The sequence below is a fragment of the Thamnophis elegans genome, chromosome 4, assembly GCF_009769535.1.
Source record: "Thamnophis elegans isolate rThaEle1 chromosome 4, rThaEle1.pri, whole genome shotgun sequence".
NCBI lineage: Eukaryota > Metazoa > Chordata > Lepidosauria > Squamata > Colubridae > Thamnophis > Thamnophis elegans.
This window is the reverse complement of record NC_045544.1, coordinates 16,431,838-16,459,420: the sequence shown is the minus strand read 5'-3', so window position 1 is coordinate 16,459,420 and position 27,583 is coordinate 16,431,838. Positions and strand designations below refer to the sequence as shown.

The 27,583-nt window shown below is 37.9% G+C and overlaps 1 protein-coding gene across 2 annotated transcripts; it reads left to right on the top strand.

The window, feature by feature from the left end:
* Positions 1-1,671: 1,671 nt before the first annotated feature.
* LCA5 (lebercilin LCA5) lies at positions 1,672-26,926 on the top strand. Of its 2 annotated transcripts, none has more exons than XM_032216822.1 (8): positions 1,672-1,815; positions 12,245-12,523; positions 13,529-14,055; positions 16,030-16,167; positions 18,596-18,692; positions 19,406-19,554; positions 20,906-21,050; positions 24,266-26,926. In XM_032216822.1, exons 2-8 carry the CDS (start codon positions 12,328-12,330, stop codon positions 25,057-25,059), a joined length of 2,046 nt encoding a protein of 681 aa, XP_032072713.1. In that variant the 5' UTR covers positions 1,672-1,815; positions 12,245-12,327; the 3' UTR covers positions 25,060-26,926. The 2 variants fall into 2 exon arrangements, with proteins under 2 accessions (XP_032072713.1, XP_032072714.1); XM_032216823.1 differs by lacking the exon at positions 1,672-1,815 and adding an exon at positions 5,151-5,732.
* Positions 26,927-27,583: the final 657 nt, after the last annotated feature.

Sequence of the window (27,583 nt, the reverse complement as noted above, 5' to 3'; positions counted from 1 at the left end):
GGAGACCTTAAAAAAAGGTGAGAATACAGGTAGCCTTCGAGTTACAAATGTAATGGATCCTGCCCATTCCATTCGTAATCCAAGGATTTGTGGTAGTGAATCTCATACCTTAAATGTTTTTTCATAATAAAATTTGAGAAATGACAGCAATGGCAAAACTGCAAATGTTTTTCTAGGTATATTTATATAAGGTCTGGACGCATTATTTGTTGTTGCATATTTTTATATGGATAGTCCTCAACTTACAACCACAATTGAGTCCAAAATTATGTTGCTAAGTAAGAAGTTTGTTAAGTGAGTTTTGCCCTATTTTACGACTTTTCTTGCCTCATTTGTTAAATGAATCACTGCAGTTGTTAAATTAGTAACCTGGTTATTAAGTGCATCTGGATTCCCCACTGACTTTGCTTCTCAGAAGGTGGCAAAAGATGTTCACAGGACCCCAGGACACTACAACTATCATAAATGTGAGTCAGCTGTCAAGCATCTGAATGTAAATCACGTGACCAAGGGGATGCTGCAACAGTCATAAGTCTGAAAACTGGTCATAAACAATTTCAGTGCTGTTGTAACTTTAAAACTACCTGCATTTTTAAAATAAAGAACCTATACTGTTTGGAATCAAATTCAAACATTTCTTTCAACTCTGCATTCCACATTTAAAACAAAAAATCTTCTATGAGCCACTTCAGGTGAAAACACAATTTTTAAAAATGCAGATAAAATAAGGATAGGGATTTCATTCATAATAAAAAGCACTTTGGAGTATATATAGCATTTGAATCGCTGAATGAATACAAAGCAAAAATAACATAAAATGGCATTTTTAAGCTGTGTTAAATGAATACCCCCACTGATATTCACACTGTGCTCATTTCTAATGTACTAATTGACAAAAGGCTTTCTAATAATCACAAATATCTGTTAAATATAAAGAGACAGCACTGCACCGATTTGTGTCATTCGCATAAAGATGACATGATGTTATTTGTAAATGACTGGTCCCGAAAATTTCTGTATCACAGATGTCTACTAAATTGAGCTCTCACTGCGATTAAAATGCATGGCTCTTTGGTGTCATTCCTTTTTAGAGTACAAGAAAGATTGTTAAAAAGAATCATATATTTACCCTAATAAGGAAAATATTGATAATATTTGATCAATATATACCTTAATAAATATTTATCTTAATAAGATCAAATATTGATCAAATATGCCTTATTTTCTTAAGGTTGCTTAGGAAAAGCACATTTGAAGAGCTTACGAAGAAACTTGAGGATAGCCATGCTCCAGCGTTTAGGGAGTTTGAATTGATACCCTAATACGAGATTAGCGGAGCGCGAACACAACACTAGACTCCGTCAGACTGACAACTCGCCGCTCGCAGCTGGGATAAAAACCACTCCGCCTACATCATCAGAGGACTCCCCTTTCTCTCGGAATTTCCGGTGCACCAACCAATAAGACCGCTTCCCTGCATAGCCTCCCCCCCTCCCTCCCCCCTCCCTCCACGAAAAAAATAAACGCCGCCCTTCCTCTCTTTCCCGCCCTTTCCGGACTAATCAGACGCGGGGATTGGCTTTTCAGGTGAGGATTTTTGACAAAGCGGGCAGCCAATAGGACAGACATTGAGAGGCACCTCCTCCTCCTCCCCTCCCTCTTATCCCCGCCCCTTTGCTTTCTTCACCCGCGTTACCTTGGAACCTGCTGTAAATATTCTGGGACGCCTTGGTGACGCGGTGACGCCTTTAAGGGAGTCCCGGTAACCGTCCGGCTCCGTCAGGGGGGGGGAGGAAGAAGAGGCCCCGGAGTCAGGTAGGGCGAGGGGCTCGCTGGGAGGAAGCCGGAAACCCGGGGTGGCGGGCGGGATGGCAAGTTTCTTGGCGATCGCGTTGTCTCGGTGCCTCGCTGGCAGCCTCTGTCCCAGGTTGGGAAATGACTGCTTCATACGTCCCCCGCGTCCTCGTCGCTTTATCAAAGCTTTCCCTCCCCTCCCCCTTTTCAGACCCTGTGAAACGACTGGTGGCTCCTTTAAAGCCAGGCGGCTTTATTGGGTTTTGCCAGTGAGGCTGGCACATAGAATGGGTCAGTTGCCTCCCCGACCCAGCTCTCTTAATGCATTTTTTAACTCGCCGGGTAATCCTCTCCCCGCCGAACCTACCCAGGAGGGTTGTTGTGGAGTAAAAGTGGAAGAAAGGATATCGACTGATGTTCCCTTGGAGGAAAAGTGGATTAGAAAGATAACACCACGATTTTAATACAACTTGAGTTTGCGTAGAAATGTCATAAACGGAATTTCTTACATGTCAAAGGTGCTTGTTCAGTTGTTGTTGTTTTCTTTCTGTAACTCTTTATGTTTACCTATACCCAGGATAATTAAAAGATAATAGTTCAAGGACCTGAAATATTTGCAAAGGAATGCAACCCTAGTTGTGCTTACTTACAGCCAAATCTCACTGAGTTCAGTGGAAGTTAATGAGACCAGCAAAAAACTGGCTGTATTTTTCTCATTTTTGCCCACCCCCCACCGCCAGGAGCACTCTGCAAGCCCCCCCAAGGCTATTTATGCCTCTCTCTCTTTTTTTTAAAAAAAGGCCCTGTTTTTGCGAAAAACAGGCCGTTTTGGGGAGGTTTTAGAGTGCAAAAACTTTCCCTCCCCTTTTGGAAAGCTCTTTAACTGATTGATGAGAATTACATTGATCAAGTGCTGTGCCAGCAGAAACAGAGTCTTAGGTGCTGCAGATTGTCAGTGATTTCCTTCTCCAGCACATGGATAAATACACCTGGAAACATCTACCTACCTACCTACTCACTCTCTCTCTCTTCCTACCTATCTACTGTATTTCTCTATGTCTATTTCTCTCTCTCTATCCCTTTATCTACATACCTACCTACCTACCTAACTACTCTCTTTCTCTCCCTACCTACCTACTGTATTTCTCTCACTTTCTCTTCCTCTCTATCCCTCTATCTACCTACCTACTTTTTTTAAAAAAAAATTGCTCTTCAAAATCTTGGTGCATCTTATACTCCGAAAAATGCGGGTAACTGAAAATCATTGAAAATAAAACCCATGAGGGAAAAATTATACAATGATTCTGAAAGGCTAGAAATAGGTTTTCATGATTTTAAATTCTACTGTGCTATTGTAGCTGTTATAAATGTAATTTTATTCCAGGCACATTAAAATTTCAACCAGTGAAACTCAACTGGCAGCTTTTCATACAGAGCGATTTGCCATTTTTTTCTGGGTTGTTTTACTACTTTCCTCATTTAGCCAAAATCTATCTAAATTTTAAACTATCACATATATTCATAGATAAACTGATCCTCAAATTTTTAATCCAAGTACCATGAAAAAACTCACAGCTGCAGGTAAGCTAACCATCAAAATAATTGTATGTTTTAATTTTCACAGTTGGCTTACCTATGGATAATCAACAGATTATATATTTTTCATGGTATTTTGGTCACTTTATCCAGAAATGGGCTTGTTCACGAGTATATATGGGAAAGATGACTACTTTATATACTGTACTTATGGATAAAGTGTAAGTAGGCCTCAACTTATGACCACTATTAAGCCCAAAATTTCTGTTGTTAAGCGAGACATTTGTTACGTGAGTTTTACCCCATTTTACAATTCTTTTTGCTACTGTTGTTAAATGAATCACTGAAGTTGTTCAGTTAGTAACAAGGTTGTTAAGTGAATCTGGATTCTCCATTGACTTTGCTTGTCAGAAGTTCACAAAAGATGATCACATGACCCCCGGACACTGCAACTGTCATAAAACCAGTTGCCAAGCATCTGAATTTTGATCGGATGCTACAACAGTCATAAGTCGCTTTTTTTCAGTGCTGTTGTAATTTCAGACAGTCACTGAATGAACTTTTGTAAGTTGAGGACTACTTGTATATACTCTCAAATAAGCCTATCAGTGAATAATCTCAACCAATTTTTTTGGGGGGGTGAAGCTATTTTAGCAGCTAAAATTCTTAGCTTATTTGAAAATAGGTATAATATCTTCTCACAGTACTCAAGAAAATGTAGATAACCTTCAGGATGATATGAATGTATGTGTGTGTTTGTGTTGAAATTAAAAGGATAGTAATTAAAATTAAATGAAAGGGTTTCATGATAGCTAAGACTTTTTTAATTGTAAAAGTCCTTATAATTGCTGAAGTCACACAAATTTCAAACCAATAGTCTCCAAAACTAACATTTCTTTAGCCTGATGAAATTAGTTTAAAAGTTGGCAGAGTATTAATCTGGGCAGAGCCTGGCAGACTATATTTAAGTTCATGTAAAATGTAAAAATTTATTTAGGCAATAAATATAATTGTTGGAAGCTGTTAAACTGTTTAAAAGATTAAATAAATAGATCAGACTCTTAATGCCACAGCAATTTAAATAATATGGTTCGTGTTACAGGGCATATCTGTGGGTTCAATGAACCTGATTGAAAAGATACAGCACAAAACAGTATTTTGTTTTTCTTCTTCATTACCAATAAAAGTAAAAAAAAGTTTCAATTCTTTATCCAGTTTTGCAAAAATAATTTGTATTCACTTAAATTACTCCACATTCTACTGTCAACAGTTGATCCTTATCCTTTAGGGTAGATAAGACAGTCTTTTTGAAATTAAATGTGAGAGATTTTTTTTCTCCTGAACTCCAGTTGTTAGCCCTGATCAATTCTTAACCATCTAACTATGTGTATTTTAGGATACAAGCTTAATAAATATGTACTTTATTCTAATACTTTTTCCAACTTACTGTAGAGTTGAAGAAGCACAAGTATTAGCTGCAATCTTTTCCCTCCTTATCTATCTACCCTTATCCCTCTATCTCTATTTCAGACAAAGGGGCAATTGGCCTTCATCTAGCTCAGTGGTAGTCAACCTGGTCCTTACCGCCCACTAGTGGGCGTTCCAGCTTTCATGGTGGGCGGTAGGGGTTTGCTGTAATTCTGCTTTATAAATTTTATAAAGTAAAGTTACTTCCCTACTTTATAAATCACTATTACTGTGGAACCGGTGGGCGGTTAGAAAATTTTACTATTACTACTACTACTACTACTACTACTACTACTACTACTAACAGAGATATAAAAGTGGGTGGTAGGTATAAAAAGGTTGACTACCCCTGATCTAGCTAATTATTTTTTTGCAACTAAGACCTTTCTTTTTCTTTTTTTCCCCATATTCAAATTCACTGAAGGTCCTCATATTATTTCCATGCCAGTCCCTTTCTTCTCCAGCACTCTTTCCCCACTTCTCTTCTCAAACACTTTTGGGACTTTATATCACACTTGTATTAAAAAGCCTTCAGCAGTACAAGCCCTGCCTAATCTATTTTAGGCCCCAAAGCCACACTTTCTTTCTGGACTGAAAGCAGCAGCACATCTTCAACAGCCATTAGAGTGGCTCGGCCCATTTTAACCTTTGCAGATGACAGCTATTCCCTTAATTTCCCTCGTCCTTCCAGAGTTGTCCTTGCCAGTGTTTCAAAACTTCACTTTTGATGTCAGTGTGCATCTGATATTGACACCTGCCCATCTGCTTCCCTTTCTTTCCTATGAGACCTGCATCTTTGAGGGTTTATTGTAATATTTGCGCTCAGCTCCCTATTGGCAAAACAAATAAAAAAAATATTTTGTTTGGGTTTCCAGGTGGATATGTGCAAAACCAGCAGGAAACTATTGCTGAAAGCAGGCCATTCACAGTTTGTGGTAAGGTTCTTCTGAGGATGGCCTGCTGTGCTCTTAAATATTTATCATCTTGTAACTTTAACTAATTTGCAAAACTGTAGAAAGATAGTAATTCTAGAATAGGGGTCTCCAAACTCAGCAATTTTAAGACTTGTGGACTTAGAAACATGGCTGGCTGAAGAATTCTGGGAGTTGAAGTCCACAAGTCTTCAAGTTGCCAAGTTTGGAGACTCCTGTTCTAGAAGGATGCTTTGACTAATAATAATCAGGCCACGATTACTATTTCTTTTTTTTTTTAAGTTACCAGAAGCTTCTTTTGAGATTTATCTTCATAATATATTTATTGGCATTTTCTTAGTAAATTTTGCTTTCATTAGTAAACAGGAAGGGAATAATATTAAGAATAGAAAATCGTATTTTCCTAAGTATGAGCTTATTTTTTAAGAATTTCTCAATGCAATATAAAATGCTTTTAAAAGAACTAACAAAGTAACTTTTTAAATAATTAATAATACATAAATTATTAAATTATTAATAATACATTATTATTTAAATAAATAATAATACCTTAGTCACAATCCACCAAAACATGCAGAAGAGCATGATATATCTAATTTAGGAATTTATGGTTGAATTTAGACATATTTAACAATTTTTCCTCAAATAAGCATTAGTTTTTTCTGTTTATAACAGTTACCTCAGCAGGTGGCAGCACCTACCCACCTACCAAGCCCTTGCTGATCTCAGAAGCTAAGCAGGATCAGCCCTGGCAAGTTATTGGATGAGAAACTGCCTAGCAATTCTACGGTTGCAGGCTACATTAGAACATTGAAAAAAACATCTAGATGTACATAATAACAAACCATGTCTGTAATACTGCCCAGAAAACTGCATGGCTATGGTCCCAGGAATAAAGCTCAAATTTAGGGTATCTTTACTGCAACTAATTACATTTAATGCTATATTTCCACAATATGATCATTTTTTTCTACTGGGAAATGTTAATGCTAAAAATCTGTCTTATGAAAACACATCCATAGCACAACTTTCAAAGCAAATTAATTTTATAAGGAACTGTAGATAGGACAACATTATACTTGTAAAACCTTTCTCTGAGAACATTTCTAACATTACCTTTAGTTATGAAAGCTTTCCTCAGTTATTAATATGTTATGGTTTTTGATTTGTGGTTGCTACTTTACGATGGTCCAATCAAAAGTACATCCCATTAAATTCAGTAGAACTTGTCAGAAAAAAAATTGGCCTAGAATTACAACAGTAATGTTAAAACATTATTTCTGAGTTTGTTCAGTAAATGTAAATGCGGAAAAAATACATTCCCACATAAAATTTTGTTTAGAGAACTGCAATTTTTCTTAAGCTGCATTTGTAAATTGAAATGTGACATATATGTATGTATCCATTTATGACTACTCCAAATAACTATGAATTCCTCAATTTGAAAACACTTTTTTCCATTGCAATTTACACTGATGTGTTAAAATGCGGGTCTCTGTTTTTCATCTCTATACAACGTATTTACTGTGGAAGGCATCCCAGTTAATTCTACACAATTTCTCTTTAAATAAAGCTTTCATTTTCTTATTTTGTCAAATGAACATTAAAGTCGAAATAATCATGCCAAAGGCAAGAATTGTTCCAAAAGGCATCTGTGGAGATTTATTGAAGTAGTTTTTAGATAAATGAGATCAGAATTATAGCAAAAATGGTGATTTTTTTTAAAAGGTGACTTTCATTTCATAATTTAATGGTTAAATTTACCTCTGACGAGAAGGAACATTAAACCGAGAAGATGCACATTCACTTAAAGATAGAAAATTGTACATTATACTGATGAAATGAACAAATGATATTTAGAGTTAGCGGCAAAGGATGGAGATAAAATGCCATAGGACATTTTATGCTCTGAGACATTTAGTTAAAATATAATATAGTAAACTTCCATATGCTAAACAATATGGAGAGTCTTCTTTCTCATATTAGAATGAAAGAACATGAAAGACTGTATGTTGTCATAAAGGAAGTCAAAATATTGGTTCATTGTTCAGTATTTTCTCCACTGAGTACCAGACTTTTAATGTTTACATGATCTATTTTATATAATATAGTACTATAAAAATAGTCCTGTTCATATTAGATTTAATTTTTAAAGATTTCGAGTAGACAAATTTGGGGAAAACAAGTCTAACCAATGATAAAAAAGTATGAAGTCTTATGTTCTAAATGAAAATGACTGTGGCTTACTGGAATGGTCGTTCTCTAGGCGCTGCAGAAGTGTCCAAGCATGGGTTAACTTCAACTTCAGCTGCCCAAGGATTGAGTTCAAAGTTTGTGTAGCCACGCCTCCTGCTCCCTTTAGAGGCCAGTTTTAAAAAACAAAGGGATGAGTCCTAGAAGGATGTTGTAACTAGATGTTCTATGTCCTCAGAGGTGGTAACATACGCACCTGCGGATGCCCCAGGGCGGGGTTGGACACTCCCACAGTGCTTAGAGAACAACCATTCAGGTAAGCCAACAGTCATTCTCCTAGGCGCTGCTTGGAGTGTCCAAGCATGGGACATACCCAAGCTATGTAGTCCCAGGGTGGGAAGAAAGAATATCCTGGTTAGGCTGGGAGGTCAGTAGCATCGAAGGGCGTCCGTCCCTTCCGCGCTGGAACATTGGAACCTTGAGAAGAACTGGGGGAGGTGTGTGTTCTCTGGACTGGCGAACAGGTCTATCGTCGGAAGGCCAAACCTCTGGGTCAGTTGGTGAAACAGAGATGGATGAATTCGCCATTCCGAGTTGCTAATGGTCGTTCTGCTTAGCCAGTCCGCTGTCACGTTCTCCTTCCCCCAGATGTGATCCGCTCTCAATGACTCGAGGTGGTACTCTGCCCACCGCCCTAGGGCTTCTGCTTCCATCATCATTTGGTGGCATTAAGTGAAGCGTCAGCCAAATATTTCTGGCACAACCTAGTGTCGCCAGCTGGTAATTTGGCTTGTAGTTTACAGAGCCAGAAAAGTGGGGCCCTGTTGAAATAGGAGGAGGACAAAGAGGCCTTCATGGCCCATGCAATGGCCTGATGGGTCTTATGACAGGACTTCTCCACTTTTTTATTCTCCACCTAAAGTCCTTCCAGCAGATCGGCTGGAAGAACGGAGTTGGAAATTAGGGCAACTATGGGATCATCCACCAGGGGAAGCTTTAAGAGATCTTCAATATTGCTCTCCATTGAGTAGAGCTTCTTATCTACCACACTCGGATTGGCCAAGGACCCTGGCTGAGCCCACTGACGCTGGATAACATCCAGGAACAGCTGGGGAACTGGAACTAACTCTTGGGGCGGAGAAGCCTCCTTGAAGAGGCCAGCGCCTGAGTCCGGGGACCCAGTGGTCTCCTTGTTTCCTTGCTCTGTGGTATCCTTGCTGGCCTGGCCTGGGAGGTCCATCTGGATGGAGGATGCCTTGGCCTTAGTGAGGATGGCCTTGAACATGGAAGGTTTAAATAATCCAGAAAAGGCGGGGGGGATCAGGAGCTAGATTTTCGTCTTCCCACAATTCCAGGGCCTCCTGACCACCCTCCTCTACCTCAGATTCCTCGCTGACAGCTGGGGAAGCCAGGGAAATAGACCTTCCTGTCTGGTCTTTGGGACCCGCCTCCTGAAGCCTGACCTTAGAACGGCCCTGGCGAGGCAGGCAGTGACCTGTCTCGTGCCCTCAGCAATGCCCTGAGATATTGCGCTGGCAGTGACCTCCCTCATCTCATTGGAGAGATTGTGGTCCTGGTCCTCAGCTGGGCGACGGTCCCTAGATCTAAGGGCTGGAGTGAGGGAACCACCTCCTCTATGAGGGAACAGACCTCCTGTATTAACCTTCCCACTAGGGAAGGATTTGAGGATTTCCCAGAGTGGTCTGACGATAGATCAAAGTCCCCTTCCTCCACCAGGGATGGTGAGATTTCCCTATGAAAGGAGGGCAGAGAAGGCCTGGCAGGAGCCTCCACAGGTGGGGAAGGAGGCCGTTCAAACCTTTGGGCTTTTTGAAATTGTTTCTCCAGAGCCCCCTGGTTCTCTGGACCCAGTGGCCTCCTTGTTTCCTTGCTCTGTGGTGTTCTTGCTGGCCTGGCCTGAGAAGCCCATCTGGATGGAGGATGCCTTGGCCTTAGTGAGAATGGCTTTGAACATGGCCCTCTGGCTCCGCCAACCTAGCTGATGCTTTAGACATCTTCAGAGGTTTGGGCAGCTTCCCTTTTGGAGGGTTCCTGGTACCTTTACCCTGACCTGCTACGCTTAGAGGGAGGTGAGCTTGCTTGATCTATCTTCTCGGCTGCGTTGGTGGATGCCATGCTGAAGAGGCAAGGCAAAACCAGTCAACTCTACACCACCGGGTTGTTGTAGATGGTGATAAGGCAATAGTCAATTGAAGTCCCAAATCCAAGCAAGAGATAGTTCAAGCGGGACAAAAAGGCACCTTACAGAAAAGTCCAGAGTGCCCGCAGATCCACGCTTAAATAAAAGCAGGGTATGGCCAAACCAACACCCAAACACTCTGCAGCCACTAGGGAACATTGTTCCTGGGGAGGGGGGACCTGTCTGGAGGTCCTTCAATTAATGACCCTCCCAGCAGCGATCTGCTCAGGAATCAGGCAGCACGGTTTAAAATGGCCCAGGAATTTTCGCACCACTTTCAAACAGTCCAAAATGGCCACTGTGCGGCTCAGAGCGGCACCGGGGACTGTGGGAAACTGCGGAGGGGCTTTGGCAGTCTCTGCAGCTACAAGAGAGCTCCGACAGCGTTCTGCCCCCCCCCCCCAATTACCTACCTGGCCCCAGGCTTGTCAGTAGCTGCTAACGAGTCCCCCTGCCGTGGTGCCTCAACCGCGGGTAATGCGGAAGGCAACCTCACTCCGAGTAGCCTGCTCTACGCGAATAGGAAAGGCCATTCCAACTGATGGTCACAATCCTATGCTATTTCTAGAAGAAAAATAATAAAAGACTACATTATTTTACTGTTTGGAGAGTCCAACCATGTAATTAAGGACTGGAGCTCCCAACTGCGTCCTTTTAGGGCGACTGAGTTTTTTTAAAACTGGCCTCTAAAGGGAGCAGGAGGCGTGGCTACACGAAGTTTGAACTCAGTCCTTGGGCAGCAAGCTGAAGTTAACCCATGCTTGGATACTCCAAGCAGCGCCTAAGAGAAAAATCTAGAATCACTGGGAATCTGAAGGATTCAGCAGAAGCAGCATGTCCTATAATTAGTCATTTTGAAAAAGAATATTTGGTATAGATTAAAGTTTGGTCTGATTTAGTAAGAACTGTGGATGCTTAAAAAAACTGAACATAACAACTAGTTGAGACCATCTTAAATATTTGCTTACTGTATATACTCGAGTATAAGCCTAGTTTTTCAGCCCACTTTTTGGGCTGAAAAAAGCCGCCTCGGCTTATACTCGAGTCAGTGAAAAATTTGCCCGAAATGGAGGAGAAAAAGGGGCGGGGCCATGCCGCTGGGTGACACTCGTGAATGGCCCAGTGCCCCTGTGAGTTTCCCCTCCCTCTGTGTCAGTTTGCCGCGCAGCGCGCACCGCACCATCCCCCCTCCTCACGTTCTAATGTAATGCAGGGCTGTCTTACGATTCCCCTTCCTCCCCCTCCTGCCGCTCTGCAACGATGTCCCACCTCCTCCTTGTTATGGCAAGCAGCCACATAGCGATGTCCCACCTCCTCTGGTACAGTGATCCAATGATAGGAATCACTGTGCCGTGTGTCATAGGAGGCGGGACATCGCTCCCGCGGCTGCACGGGACATCATCATCACAGCGGGACATCAGCATCATGAGGTGAGTGAAGTATTTCATTGAATACACCGCTAGTTTACTGTTTTTCTTTGAAATAAATATTCAAAAACATTATTGGTATCTATTTTTATTTTTGAAATTTACCGGTAGCTGCTGCATTTCCCACCCTAGGCTTATACTCGAGTCAATAACTTTTCCAGTTTTTTGTGGTAAAATTAGGTGCCTCGGCTTATATTCGGGTCGGCCTATACTCGAGTATATACGGTAACTTTAAAAATGTTTGGCTATGTTCAAATCAAAGGACTTTCATGTATTTATAAATTAATAATTGATAAAATTATGAATGTTCTCATACTGAACATGATTTATTCATATATCTATTTCTTTAGAATTATTTATTATTATGTATTTTTTTCAAGTGTTGTGCTGCCCTTCTGCATATGCTTTTTAGTATCTTCCTTTGAAGAAATCCCTCTGTTGTGTTACAAGTAATGATAAAATAGTAATGTGTAACATGACTTATAATTAACAAACTCTAATCTGCAGAAGTTCATTTCACAAATGTACATAAATAAGACTTAATTAAACGTTAAATGGAAGAATTATTGGTCACTGCCATTCATTTTAAAATGGTTATTATAATCAGCTTCCATTTTCTTCTTTGAATTTGGATTAAAAGATACATGAGAAATATTGATTGCCAAAGTGATGTCAGCAACTCTCTCTAAACTTAGGTAATGAATTGACAAGAAGCCAGTAGTGACTGTGTAATGAGCCTTCATCTGGAAAATGACTATTTGAGGAAAAGTTTCTTGTAATGGAGGAAGGAGGAAGGAGTCTGGATTCTGGGCATAGCAGAAAATCAGACAGTGATAAAAGCAGTAATTCATATTACTCAGATGATGATTCATCGCATGCTTCTGATCAGTCTCCAACCATCAGCACGCAGTCTATACAAACTGTAAATAGAAGCAGTAAAACACAGAACTTGAAAAGCCATTCAGATTATCATGGTGAGTAGTTGGCAAAACACAATTTATTATGTGTGTGGGTGTCTGTGTGTATCATGGTGTTAAATGAATTATATGAAAATAAGATTATTTCCTTTGAAATATGGCATATTTCAAAGTTAAGCTGACATTTGTAATAAAAAAATTAACATTTAGGTTTTAAAATAAAAAAAGTACAATTTACTCAACAGAAAGTACCTGGGCTTGCTTTTTCTTTGTAATTAAATTGGAACATAATTTTGTTCTTGTAATTATATGTATTAATTGAATGTAGTCAGTTATAAATATCTCCTTTCTTCATCTGATAGTATAGCATCTTAGATACAAGTCAGTAGAGAGAATAGGTATTAAGTCTCTTATTCAGTTAACAGATCAACTGATCATGACCATTTAAACATTCATTTAGCAATAATAGTGCATAAACAGACAGTACAAAATATAACTAGTTTTTCTTTTAAAAGATTGACAAAGCTCTCTTTTATTTTTAATTACTGACTGACTATTTAATTAATCACAATATGTTTACCATATTTTTGGGCTGCAAAAACTCAGATAATACTAGATGGACTGCCATTAAATGATTCAGATTTTTTGCACACCAGATACAGTATTAGTTTCATTTTAGTTTTGTTTCAGCTAGATGAGTCATTTATTTTTAGTTTTTCTCCTTGTTTCTTTTGTACAACTTTATTGCCTCTCTTCTCCTACCCTAACCCATAAGTGCTTTTAAACTTTACAGTATATATTTGAAGAATTCATGTTCTCCTTTACTGTGCTAAAATATTGAACTCTGTTAGACTGGTATCTTCTTTTTAAAAGGCTTTTAGAAAATCAGGATTAAAAAAAATAAATGGTGCAAGAGTGCTGATTGCTGATTTCAAAGTGAACATTTGAGAGATTGTTGTAATATGTTTGCAAGCTATGAAATTGTACATTTAAGGAATTTCAATCCTGGTACGATTTTACTAATTTTCATTGCAATCTTAACCTTGTTGTATTTCTTTGTAGCCACAAAGCCGTTTTACTCTAAATACGCACCCAGCAAGAGAACCCGCTGGGGTTTTTACTCCCAGAGCCTCACCAGGGAGTCTCCTGCCAAAGATATCAGCCTTGTTACAAAGAGAGTGCTTTCTGCTAGGCTGCTGAAAATTAACGAGCTTCGTAATGAACTGACTGGGCTGCATGTCAAACTTGATGAGTTGCAGAAAGAAAATAGGGTACTAAAGCAGCTTCAGTACAGACATGAGAAAGCCCTTCATAAGTTTGAAGACACAGAAAATGAAATCTCTCAACTTCTGGCGCGGCATAATGATGAGATGAGAATACTAAAGGAGCGCTTAAGAAAAACACAAGAAAGAGAACAAACAACTGAGAAGAAACTCAAGGCTTCAGAGGAAGAGCTATTCAGAGCTAAAAGTACTTTGCAAAAACTGAAAAAACTTGCAGAAGATAAGAATCTCCCAGAACGGGATGAGCTGGCAAAGAAGCTGGCAATTGCAGTAACTAGACTGGAAGACAGTGAGAAGAAAATTAAGGTGAGAGCCATTTAAAAAAGCATTTTAAAAGATACGCTTTATTTTGTACATTCTATGGTGCATGCCATATTTACACACTTACCGGCCACTCATTCACAGGGAAAAAAAACCCCAAAATTAAACAGAAACAGGCCAATTTAGTTTTGTGATTTCTTTGAATCTGACAAAGAACCACTATCATATGCTATTTACTAACATTGCCATTATAATCCACAGATGTAAAATCTTAGCCAGTAAACAGCGGGGCTGTTACTCCTGAACATACTTTATAGTTCTAAATAAATATGTATAGAATTTCACTGCAAATTAAATTCTGAATTCACCTTTCCTTTTGACATACTACTAATTCATTAGAATCCTTAATTGGATCCTTAAGATTGTAAGAGGGGAGCTGAGTTCACAGAAGGCTTTGTGTACCTGCGAATAGAAAAGGATGAAGTACTTTTCACCAGCTTCCCTATGTTCTAAGAAAACCTGGAGAATGGGGATTTTCTGGAATTACATAGAGATGATGCAGAGACAGGTTATTGGTGAGAATAGTCCCTAAACTTCTCTTATAGTAATTCCTCCATTATTTAAGGCCTTTCATTTGTCAAACTCATAGAAATAAAATTTCTAAGGTTACTCTGTCACTCTGTGTTTGCAAGTGTTAATAATGCAGCTTTAGGGTTAAGTTTATGGAAACACGCATATAATATTTTTGTGCTATTGTTAAATTTGATTTAATTTTGCTTGACTTATTATTTCATTTGTATGCCTCCCATTGCACTGCTCAAGCGACTCTGGAAGGCCTACAGAATAATATAAAAGTTTTAAAAGATAATAAAAACACTTAAATTAGGAAGATTAAATAAGCTGAATATCAAGAGGACAGGCAACATGGGAGTTTGGATCTTTTCTTATTATTTGCCACCCACCATGAGTTGAAAATTGAAGCATAGGAGTTTAAATGAATGAAAAAGGAAGTAGAATAATATGAATGTTTAATGATAACATGTAACTTTATTAAAGCTGAATAAAACTGAATACAACTGGCAAGAAGTCTCCAACCACTTCTAGCCTCCTTATCACCATGATAAAACCTTTACTTGACTAGGAATTAATTTGTAATACTGTTTGCTAACGCAGGATCTAGAACTTGTCATCAAGTTATTTCTTCTTTAAGGTCATACATATGACCATATGCTGCCTCTCTAAATTGCAATGGAAAGTTAGGGGAAATTTATACTGTATGAAAATGTTAGCATACAGTAATACAGAGCTCGAAAATGGAGCAGATGGAACATTTTTTTGGCCTTTGTACTTGTAGCATTTGTCCAGGTAGGGCAAAACATGAAACTCTGTTCAAACCCTATGATAAACAGAAAGCACTTCTGTTTTGATGCCTCTTGAGTAGTTGAAGTTCAGACTTCCTATAAGATACATTCATGAGTTTATACATCTTTATATTGCCTTTCAGTTCATCAGACGTTAGGTGACATTTTGTCATGAAAATAACAAGTGTCAGTTTCTGACTGATTGCATATTGCATCCAACCACTGACGTCAACAAATAAGAGAAATTAGTGAAATTCTTTATAACTTAAATATTTTGATAGAGTTGAGAAGGGCCATGAAATGAAATGAAATATTTCATTTTAGAAAAGTATTTGAATAGCAACAGCAATAGCACTTAGACTTATATACAGCTTCACAGTGCTTTACAGCCCTCTCTAAGCAGTTTATAGAGTCAGTATATTGCCCCCAACAATTTGGGTCCTTGGAAGGATGGAAGGCTGAGTCAACCTTGATCTTAGTGAGACTGGAACTGCCAAACTGCAGTCAGCTGGCAGTCAGCAGAAGCGGAACTGCATTCTAACCACTGCACCAAAGTGGCTCTTATACAAATAATTATATGCAAACAATTCCTCAGTTTTGTCCCTTTAAAAATATTTTTACCAAAACATGATGATTTTACTATTATGCTGAATTGTAGGAATTTGAGAAGAAGCTTGATCTTACCAATAACAGTTTCCAAAGACAACTGCACTCTATGAAAAAGAAATTTTACGAAGCCCAAGAAGAAAATAAGATTATCCAAGAGGAAGTCCAACGATTGAAACAAAAATTAAAGGTAAAAATTGGTATTGTCTGGGATAGAACATCTTTATAACATATCTTCTAACCCAAAATACTTTTTTTTATATCTCACACAGTTCAACATAACTATTAACGGGAAATTGAATTATAGTTTTTGATATAACAGCGTTTCTCGAATGTAGGTTGCAGTGTGTTTCTAGAGAGTCCATTCCTTGTGCTTTATTTCCAAGCAGGCTTACCAGTCGTGCATGAAGCCCAAGTGTTATTTGTTTTGTTTTAAAGACATCACTTTTTGCCTTTGAAAGGCGGAATAAGCATACCTGAATGATAAAATGTTTACATAGAAGTCCTCACTGAACTGATGTTATCTCTGCAGATGGAATTAAAACAGAAGAAAAGGAAGAAGGGGCAAAGATTATGGTTGTTATTTCAGTATGGCTCTGTTCTGAGTGAGCACCAAAAGCAGTGTATAGCCTACCAGTATTTTGCAAGCTGCAGCATTTTAAGAGAGGCTGACTTAAGGCAAGGGAATGTACAGGTAGTCCTCCACTTACAACCAATTGTTCAGTAATCATTCAAAGTTATGGTGGCGCTGAATGAAGAAACTTATGACTGGTCCCTGAAGTTACAGCTGTTGCAGTGCCCTCCGATCAGGTGAATACAATATTGGTACCTGCAAGCCCGCTGACACTTTTGACTACATGAGCACTTCAGCTTCCGTCATCTGCCTATCTCCTCTCCCAATTTATGCCCTGTTGGCTCTTGGCCCTTCACAGCTCCTGCCACTCTAACTGACCTTTGCAGTTTCTTGTTCCTGTTGCTAACCAAACATGTCTGGCCTGGCTTTTTTCAAGGCAGCTTCTGGCCGCATCAGGCTTCCTGCCTAAGGTCATGTAGAGTGATTTAGCCATGAGATCTGGGGAAGATGGTTTCATGTGGTCAACAGTCGCCTTGCAACAGGCCATGGAGGGCATATACCACTTAAGCAGCAGGAGCAAGAAGATGGCGAGGGTCAGCTGGAAAGGCTGGAGTACAGGGTGACGAGGGCAACTGGCTGAGACGGCTGTGGCTTTGGCTATGCTGCATGGGTAACTTGAGTTACCTGCGGCTTTGCACTGTACTGCAAGGGCTTTCTCAGGGCATGACAGCTTTGCTCCACACTGTTCTGTGGTTTAAGTTTCAGAATTGTCTATGGCTTCTTGCAGTGCACTAAAATCCCCCGAGCTGCAGTATGACAAGCAGCCCCCGAGCCGTGCATTCTGGGACTGCTTGCTGCCCTGCAGATTAGGGTAAAGGGTGACCAAAAGAACAGAAACGGTGGTGGTGGGGAAACAGATGGATAAAGAGAGTTAAAGAGGAAGTAATCCCTTTCCTTATCGAGGCTCGGGGCTAGAAGATGTCCAGAATGGTTGGATTGAGCTGGGTCCATGGCTAACAACAGTGGAATTTGGTTAATGATGGACCTCTGTTGTCAAGTGATATGATCACATGACATCATGCTTTATGACGGCATTACTTAGCAAGAGAAATTCCAGTTCCATTTGTGGCCATAAATTGAGGACTACCTGTACTTCCCCCCCCCCCCCCCACCACCACCAATCAACCTAATGATTGACAATGGCTGCCTTCGTAATAAATTTCAGATTTCAGAAATTATGCAAAAGTAAGAAAAATCATCATTGTTAAAAACATGACTTTGAATTTTGGAATTAAGCAAAAACTAAATCTCAATTTTATTTTATCCAACCTTATTTTACTAATGTGTAAGATTCAGAGTTTTATTTTATATAAAGATCAAAATGTAATTATTAAAAATAAATAGACATATATCCACCCTAACCCCAATGAAAAAAAATATTTTCGGGTAGGGTTACACAAATTCATGTTATTGCTTTAGGAAATTACGGTACTATGGAGTTTGAGAATCCCCGTGATATAAAATTCTGTTCTGGCTTTGTCTAAATTATTAGGCTTATTAGTCATATTTAGGGCTGTAAAATAATGTTATTCAAAAGAAGTCTTCCTTATACTGCAGATATATAGTACATTCCACTGTAAAAACCTGATAATCATCAGTTTAAAGATTGATAAAATTATATCCTTGTTTCACAGGGTCATTTATGCCTTATAAAACTGAACCGTGGTACCCACGTTTTGTTACATAATCTTATGTTATCCCATCCCACATCTAGAAGTTATTTTCCTTTCATGAGTATAGAGTTCATATTCTAGACAGAGAGGTTGTATTATATCATATCATAGTAATAAAATATCTGGGCTGAACACTTTGAATACTTCAGAATTATCTGGTTACTCACATAACTAAACTTCAAGCACATATTTCTTATAAAAATTGAAATATAAATATTGGGCGTATATCTCAAAAATCTTAACGAGGCACTGTAGAAATAAAAATATAAGAATTGCTTAGTTTTCTGACTGTATGTTTCTATTTTTATTAGGAAAAAGAGAGAGAATTAGATGCAAAAAATATATATGCTAATCGTATGTTAAAACACTCACCCAAAAAACAAGATGATATCACACCAAGAAAAAAAGGTAAATACCGGTACTATATTAACCATTGTATACAAAATAGTGAAGGTTTACTTTAAATAATATATCACTCAATGAGTGATTTCTCAATATTTCTAGCACATTGAATCCATTGCCTGTTCTTTTTAGTGTTTAACTGTTTGAAAAGTAAACAATCTTTATTCTAATTTTTGCATTTGAAAACTAAAGCAAACCAACTCTTAGCTCGATTAAAGAAGAATAAATTATTATGTAGCAGTATTGTTATGTGTGAAGAAGCAATTGGCTTTATAAGAGGTTTTTGAGAGCTGAGGTGGCGCAGTGGTTAAATGCAGCACCGCAGGCTACTTCAGCTGACTGCAGTTCTGCAGTTCGGCTGTTCAAATCTCACCGGCTCAGGGTTGACTCAGCCTTCCTTCCTTCCGAGGTGGGTAAAATGAGGACCCGGATTGTTGTTGGGGGCAATATGCTGACTCTGTAAACCGCTTAGAGAGGGCTGAAAGCCCTATGAAGCGGTATATAAGTCTAACTGCTATTGCTATTGCTATTTAAATCTTTATTGCTGTCGGCATTCCAGTCTTCTTATAGCTCCATATTCCATTACAGATGTTCTAAGGGACTCCCTTTTGATATGCATTTAAGTCATTCATATTATTAATAAAATAAGTGGGTATGAAGTTGCTGAAACTCTTTATTTAAATAAAATTATTTAAAATGCGGCATAAAATTTATTATAGTTGTTGAGAAAAACACTGGAAGAGAAGTACAGAATACAAAAGGAGTGCAGACTACTGGATACTTTTCTCCGATAGAATTTCCATTGTCTTCAGACTTCATTTCTGATGAAATAGTGGAGAAAAAGGAAGAAGATGGGCATCTCCAATTGGTGAGTTGAAACCGCAATTTCCCTTTTTACTGTCTTCTGTTTACTCACCAGCTTCCCTCCATGTCATTAGAAAAGTTTGTGCTGATGTGAAAGTAAGTAGTCCTCAACTTACAACCATTCATTTAACATAAGTCAGAAAAAGTGACTTATGATCTCTATTTGCACTTATGACCATTGCATCACCCTTGCAATTACATGGTCGCAATTTGGGCATTTGGCAACTGGTGTGCACTTACAACCAGTTGCATCATCCTGCAATTTGTAACCTTTTTGTCACTTTTTTAGGGGGGGAAAGCGCTGATTGTGGAAACTGGATTTGCTTAATGACTGCATTGTTTGCTTAATGATCTTGTAATTCACTTAACAAACACTGTAAAACTGGCATATAATTGGTCCGACTCAATTTATAACCACAAGGATTTACGATGGAAATGTTGGTTCCAATTTGGTTGTAAGTCAAGAACTACCTGTAATTGCAAATTGAAAATCTAAGTTTTAGTATGATAAAATGTAGGAATGCCCAGGTTTCTTCAGATATCTAAAACCTGAAAATTTTGTGAGTTGAATCCAGCTAAAAGTCATGTAGAAGAATCAGGCCGTGGCACGACAAAACCGCGCTCGACTAAAGCGCGCCCGATTAAACCGCGTTGCTGATGTCATCAACAGGGCGACAACAGCCAGCGCGGAGAAAGAAGGGTGCTTTAAATAGCGCTTTTAAAGCAAGCCGATTCAAGTTAAGGTAAGGGTTAGGGTTAGGGTTAGGGTTAGGGTTAGGTTAAGGGTTAGGGTTAGGGTTAGGGTTAGGGTTAAGTTAAGGGTTAGGGTTAGGTTTAGGGTTAGGTTAAGGGTTAGTATTAGGTTTAGCGTTAGGTTAAGGGTTAGGTTTAGGGTTAGGTTAAGGGTTAGGTTTAGGGTTAGGATTAGGTTTAGGGGGGTTAGGTTTAGGTTTAGGGGTTAATTTTAGGTTTAGCGTTTACAGCGTGCTTTTTTCTCCGCGCTGTTGTCGCGCTGTGATGACGTCAGCTACACGGTTTCGTCGAGCGCCCTTTAGTCGAATGCGGTTTTGTGGTGGAACCGAATCAGGCAGCATCTTTTTATCTGCTTCTTTGAGTGAGAGTCTTTCCCTGCAAACCCTTTCTTAAAGAACTGAATAGACAATGGCTGAGCTAAAAGGGATCTTGAATATCAGATAGTAGCATCTTCCTTAAGTACGAAAGGAGTATTTTGATCATCATTTGCTGATATTTTTAGTTAATGGAAGTTATTGCAAATGAATTGAAATGACAATATTCATTCTAATTTCATCCAAATGGTTTTTGAAGAGTTTTTCATTCCACATTTATATTTTTAGGAACAGTCAGTTAAAGATTCGAAAGAACAAAGAGAAGATTTCAAGCAGGAACAGAACCAAGAAAAAGAAAGAGAAAGAGAAGAGAAACTAAAAAATGAACAAGAACTCCAAGCACTGGAAGAAAGAGCCAAGAAACTAAGAGAAGGTAAAGTAGAAATGTTTACATTGGCAGGATTTATATATGAAAATGTCATTATGTAATATATACACTTCCTCCAATTATCATCTTCTATATTTCTTATATAATGATTATTTCATCTCGGTTGATAAACATAATGTTTTATTTTTACATTGCAATAAGTAAATAATATGGAGAAGGTTTTTTTGTTGTACAGTATATCTGTGATTGTTGTGGGGCAGTGAAACGAATCCTATCACATAGATCAGTGCTTCTTAAACTGGAGGTAATTACCCCCAGTGGGATAATTTGGACATGTCCTGGGGATAATGGAGCAATTTGTAATTGCTTGTTTGTGAGTTGAGGATCCAGTTTGGAACTGTCTGGTGCCAAGACACTTGTGAAAACAATGGCTGTGAATGTTATTACAGTGGTGTAATAACATTAATAGAGACAGGCAAAAGCAGTAATTGGATGAAACAATTTAAAAACCACTGACATTGTATTGAGGGCCTCTAGGCAAAAGGTAAGAACTCTCTTGAATACAATCACTGGTAACTTCCTGGATGTGTCCTTGGTAACTGTACTGAAGTGGCCTACCAATACCTTCTTCTGGATGTTTTTTCGCTTATCAAGCCTTCAGCTCCTAGGATTATTTTGGGGATGCCTAACCAAGTACTAATGAAGACTGACTTCCCTAGCTGTTTTTAAAATGAATGGTTGTTAGATGCTGCTATCCCCTCTGAGTGCCTGGCTCAATGCGGTAATGATGGCAGTCTCCATAGACCTAAATAGCTCCGGACCGCAGAGTCTACATAAACCTGCCTCCCCAATACAACCCAACTCCTATGTCAAGAACAGCAGGAGAGCTACTGCTTATGGTTCTACCTGTAGAGTTGGCAGTGGTAGTGAATAGGTATAAGAAGGTTACGTCACACAGTTTATGGTACTCTCATTTGGAAAAAATACAGACCATCCCCATGTTATCTAGTCTCAAATTAAAAGGTAAGTGCTTATTCTCTGGACATTTTCAAGATGGCAATTCAGAAGCAGACTACAGTCCTAATGGCTAAGATCTCTGCCTAGTGTGCCTAGTATGCCATATAGCCCAGGTTCAAATCCCAGTAAGGGTGTGGCTAGCTGATGAGAGCTAAATAGCTTGAAATAGATCTATACTAGTCTCCCTTTATTTATTTATCAGCACAAATAAAAAAACACAAATATAACAAAGGCAACAGTAAAAATATTGGGTTTCTGTCGTGATGGACTCTTGTGACGAGCCGAAGGACAGATGATGGAAGCAGTTAGCTTCCTCCCATAATTGGGGCTTACCAGGGGTTGTAAAAAATCTAATAGATACCTTTCACCCTGGCTTCGCTGATAAACGGATAGTCTCCCTTTATTTATTTATCAGCACAAATAAAAAAACACACACACATATATAGATAGATAGATAGATAGATAGAGAGAGAGAGAGAGAGAGAGAGAGAGAGAGAGAGTCAGTCAGTCACAACCCCTGGTAAGCCCCAATTATGGGAGGAAGCTAACTGCTTCCATCATCTGTCCTTCGGCTCGTCACAAGAGTCCATCACGACAGAAACCCAATATTTTTACTGTTGCCTTTGTTATATTTGTGTTTTTTTATTTGTGCTGATAAATAAATAAAGGGAGACTAGTATAGATCTATTTCAAGCTATTTAGCTCTCATCAGCTAGCCATACCCTTGCTGGGAATCAATATTTGGGCATACCGGGGGTTGTAAAATCTATCTATCTATCTATCTATCTATCTATCTATCTATCTATCTATCTATCTATCTATCTATCTATCTATCTATCTATGTATATCTGTTTGTATAGTATAAATATGAGTGTATGTTTATGAATATACATATAAACACACACACATACACAGCTTTATATGTACACTGTGAGCTTATGCACCGGAGACAGATTCTTCCCCCCCCCCCGCCCTCTCTCTCTCTCTCTCTCTCTCTTTCTCTCTCTCTGTTAAACATTTGCAGGATCTTGCAAGACCAGTGTTTTATTGTGCTTGGTGGTTTAATTTATTATTTCATTTTAAAAAGCATGAACTCTGTGTTTTATTGTATTTTAGTTTTATTTCTGAATTCCATTTTAATCTGGTTCGGGCCACACTCAGGATTTTTGTGGGCCACATATTTTTGACTCTTCTGATGTAGAAAACGAAGCAGAATTGTTCTGTGATATTTCTAAAAATGAGACAAGTCACAAAGAGTGTAAAGTACAAGAGAATAAATTCTGGGCAAATTTTCTAATATACTTGTTCAACAGGGGATGGGATTATTATGGGAGGTGGTGGACTCTCCTTTGCTAGAGGTATCTGAACAAAGGCTGGATAGTCATCTGTTGGGGATGCTGTAAATGGTGGATTTTGGGACTATGTAGGATTAGATATCTCTGACTCCATGAACTTTCACTTAAATATTTTGCTACATATATCTGAACTGATATACGTAGGGAACAGGGAATACAAATTGAAGAACTGGGTGATCTTTGTATATCATCCTCTTTGTAGGTGTCTGTTCATCTACTTTTCCATGGAAATTGGTGGTTTTGCACTTTCATTACAGTACCTTTATATAGACGATAGAAATATTAACATCCAGCTCCATTCTCCTCCTTTAAAAAAAGAAAGCCCTTTTAAAAAACCAGTTTTTTATATTTGCTTGTCCTTAAAAGAACTAGGTAAACACTACCCTTTACATTATTTAAAAATCAAGTATATCCTAATTGTAAATTATAACTAACATGTTGAATTATGCCATTGCACTTAATTGTTACTTAACAATAATTTTCCTTCCAATGAACTTTTGTCACATCTGTAGCCTTGGATCAATGACTAAATGAACAAGGATAATGTTTTTGATTTTTTAAATTGCTTTTTCTTCATCTAGTTTTAGGAGTGGTATGAAGAATAGGTCATGTTTAGGTCATATTTACACAGACATTTTCAAATTTCAACAGAGTGTACTCACTTTTAAGAACCACTGTATAGTATTAGTAGTGTTTGGTTTTTTTTACCTAGACGACAAGATACAAATGTGGAAATGCATACGTTCTGAATTTCTTTTCAGCCTTTTGGAGGAGAAAAAAATGGCTTGTTTCAACTTATGTATGTCATACTAAATTATATTTTAGCAACATGTGTGAATGTCAATGTAATAATATGTAGATCTAAATTTGTTGCATTTTAACCTTCAGAATGGGAGCAAGAAGAATCAGGCAGAAAGAAGAAAGAAAACAGTCGTTTGCTTGAAAATGAAAAAGTGAAGATAGAGACAGAAGTATATGTTTCAGAAGAAGGAACACAGAATCATGACAGAACAGAGGAGGAAAGACGGAAAGAAATTCTGCTGGCCAAGATGCATGAAATCGACAAGGAAACACAAAACAATATAAATACGGCTTCCCAAGAACTTACCGCCGATACCATCACTGTACCTTATACATTGGGAAAAAATAAGAGACTGCACCACTTGTCAGAGACAATAGAGAAAGTGACTAATGGTTTGCCAGAACCAGATCGCTTTAGTACAGTTGTCAAAGAAGAAATCCAGAAACCGCAGTCTACAGACATCACATGTACAAGCAACGATGTAATATTTGGTAGTTATGTACCTTCCTTTGGGAAAGGGTCAGGAAGGCCAAGCTGGCTTAATCAAAAAATTGACTTCTTAGATGAACTCACTAAGGAAAATGTAGGTCTTGATACTAAGAAAGAGAGAAAGTCTAATTTAATGGAGCAGCTGTTTGGTAGCAATGTCAATACAATCACTCCACCTAAGAGAAATGATTTTCAACAAGACGGTAATACAAACAATGGTTTTCAGGCTAAAGGCAACATGGTCAACATTAAAAACGACACTGATCTGTTTTTTAGTGAAGGAAAGAACTTTATATCCCAAAGACAACGACTGCAACACACAGCAAATAGACCAGCAGTTAAGGCACTTGATTCTTTAGAAGATGATATTGAGGAAGTATTATTGCAGTGATTTTATTCTGTAAAATATGTAAATAGTTATATTTAGTATGTTTACAGTTTATAAATTCAAAGTGATTGAAGTTAAGCTTTGAGAATGATCAAGAATGCAACTTTTTTTATTTAATGCCCTAAGCAAAAATGATGACAATTAACAGATAAAATAAGATGTACTCAATAATTATTTTCCTATTTGAATTATATTAATAGAATCACTTGGCCCTCTTCTTGGAAGGAAGTAGTGTTCTCTACATATTTGTCATCAGTCACTTCAAATTGACATTTCCCTAGCACATCCAAATAGATGAGGGTGTTTTTTTTAAAAAATTGAATCCTTTCTTATTTAAGGCCTCTTTTCACTACCATTTTTAAAGTATCTTTTGTAGAGTGTGCTTCCTTTATGAAGAATTTTATGAATTCTTTATGAAGAAATTATTGAAATTGAGTTTGCAGGCAAAACAATTACTGCAGAAACAGTTGGATTGTCCCTGTAACCTTAGTTTATGTTCTAGTTTTGCATAATACACCTAAATGTTTGCTTTAAATGTAATAGATGTTTATCAGCCTCTGTCATAGAATAAAATTGACTATTTAAGGATTGGTGGCAATATAGAGAATATTGTAATTTGTTATATCTTCTGTTGGAAAGCTTACGATAAAAATATTTAATTGGGAAACAAAAAATATATGCCCATTAAATTTACCTCTACTTTAATTGTACCTTGCCAGCTCTATTAAAAATCTACAATACAATAATTGGTTTGTGAATTACTGACATGAATATAATCAATTTAGCAAAGTGAAGTATTTGTACAATGTAACTTTGGTGATTATGCTAACGTCCCTAGAGGGTTGCACCAAATGTCTTATCAATATAAAACATTCAATTGAAAAACATTTAAAAAGATAAGCAAAGGGATTGGCTAGCCTGAGCCTGAAGACCTGAAGCCCATAATTAGATGTACACTTCATTTTGTTTTTCATTTTGGCTACAGACAATTGCTTCATCCTAAGGAACATCATTTCTATGCTTTATATGAACACAGAAAATGAATGAATGAGAAGGATGCTGATGTATTACTATGAATGTACAGAATTGTTTAACCTAAGGCTTTTATCTGAACCATTTAAACATGTTCTTATTATATGCTGATTATCTCTTAAGGCACGAGATCCCAAGTAATTGCAGCTAAAGGCAAGAAAAACATTCATTTGTAGAGTAAGTTTCAAAGCTATGGAAATATAAAAGGGACGGCTCTTGGTTACCACAGAACTAAGTTGAAAAGTAAGAGGAGAGAGGAAAACACTAAATTTTCCCATTTTCATTACTATTAGTTAATCTTAATAATAACTCAATATTGTTTACCGGCAGAAATTGTGGGTTCAGGCAATTCCGAAGTAACATTTAGGTTTTGTTAGTTTCCCAAATTGCTAGTTTAGCCTCCAGGCTACTTGAGCATTTGGAGAAAGAGTTCAGTGGACTCTAGGGAAACATTCTCCTGTGACACATTGGCAAAACAAAAGGCTTTTGTGCACCCTGAGTTTTAGTATTCTACTCTGTAATCATCCAGAATTCACACACATTAGGTTTAGTTTGTCATAGATATTTTCTAGCTTTCAATTCGAGATGGTAGGATTATGTTTTGGTTATTAGTACATCTTTGGAAATAACTAAATTTCCTTACATTTTTAATGCACAAATAAAGATTTGGTTTTTTTTTTCTTTTTTTAAAAAAATGGTTTCATTGAGAAGAAATACAAGTTCTGCATTATATACACACTACATTTTGTCTGTAATGGTTGAAAATATGTAAATGTTAATTGCTTTTTATACATTTATATTTTATGTACAAGTTACTTCTGGAAATATGCTTGATTTTTTAAATATATATATATATATATATATTTATTAAAGTATTTGTATTTTTGACCCAAACAAGCACAAGTACTCTGCTATTTTTTGCTAACATAAATATTTCTGTACTTAATTCCAAGGATATGAAATGGGGAAGCTATGACTAGCTTTGATTTTACGACAATTGTGTTTATGATCACGGTAGTCCATGTGATTTTAATATACTTTGGAACCTTTTTACCTTGAATATTTTTTTTAAATTCCATTTTGCACATGGAATCAATAGCAACCTGTTGGATAAATAAGGTGAAATGGCTCGCTGCAACTTCCATGCTGCTTGAATACTCATGAGACAGATCTAAGTCACAAAGTCTCTCTCCTTTTGCTTTGTTCAGTGTGATGTTCAGTATGTTTTAAGTTTAATAACATTTGTATGCTGCCCAATCCCGTAGGACTCCGGGCGGCTAACAATACAAATAAATCAAAAAGAAGAGAAGAAAAGAAAATATAGATTTAAAAACACACCATGCACTCCGTTCTAAGTGGGGCTGGACCGAATTTTGGGGTCAACAGCCCCAGGCCCGCCGGAACAGCCAGGTTTTAGTGGCTTTATGGAAGGCCGAGAGAGTGGGAAGGGTCCGGATCTCTGCGGGAAGATCATTCCACAGGGCCGGAGCAGCTA

Coding starts and splice junctions, on each gene's coding strand:
- LCA5 (XM_032216822.1), top strand. CDS start 12,328: ATGGAGGAAGGAGGAAGGAGTCTGGATTCTGGGCATAGCAGAAAATCA. Junction 19,555..20,905: donor AAGATGGGCATCTCCAATTG/GTGAGTTGAAAC, acceptor TTATATTTTTAG/GAACAGTCAGTTAAAGATTC. Junction 21,051..24,265: donor AGCCAAGAAACTAAGAGAAG/GTAAAGTAGAAA, acceptor TTTAACCTTCAG/AATGGGAGCAAGAAGAATCA.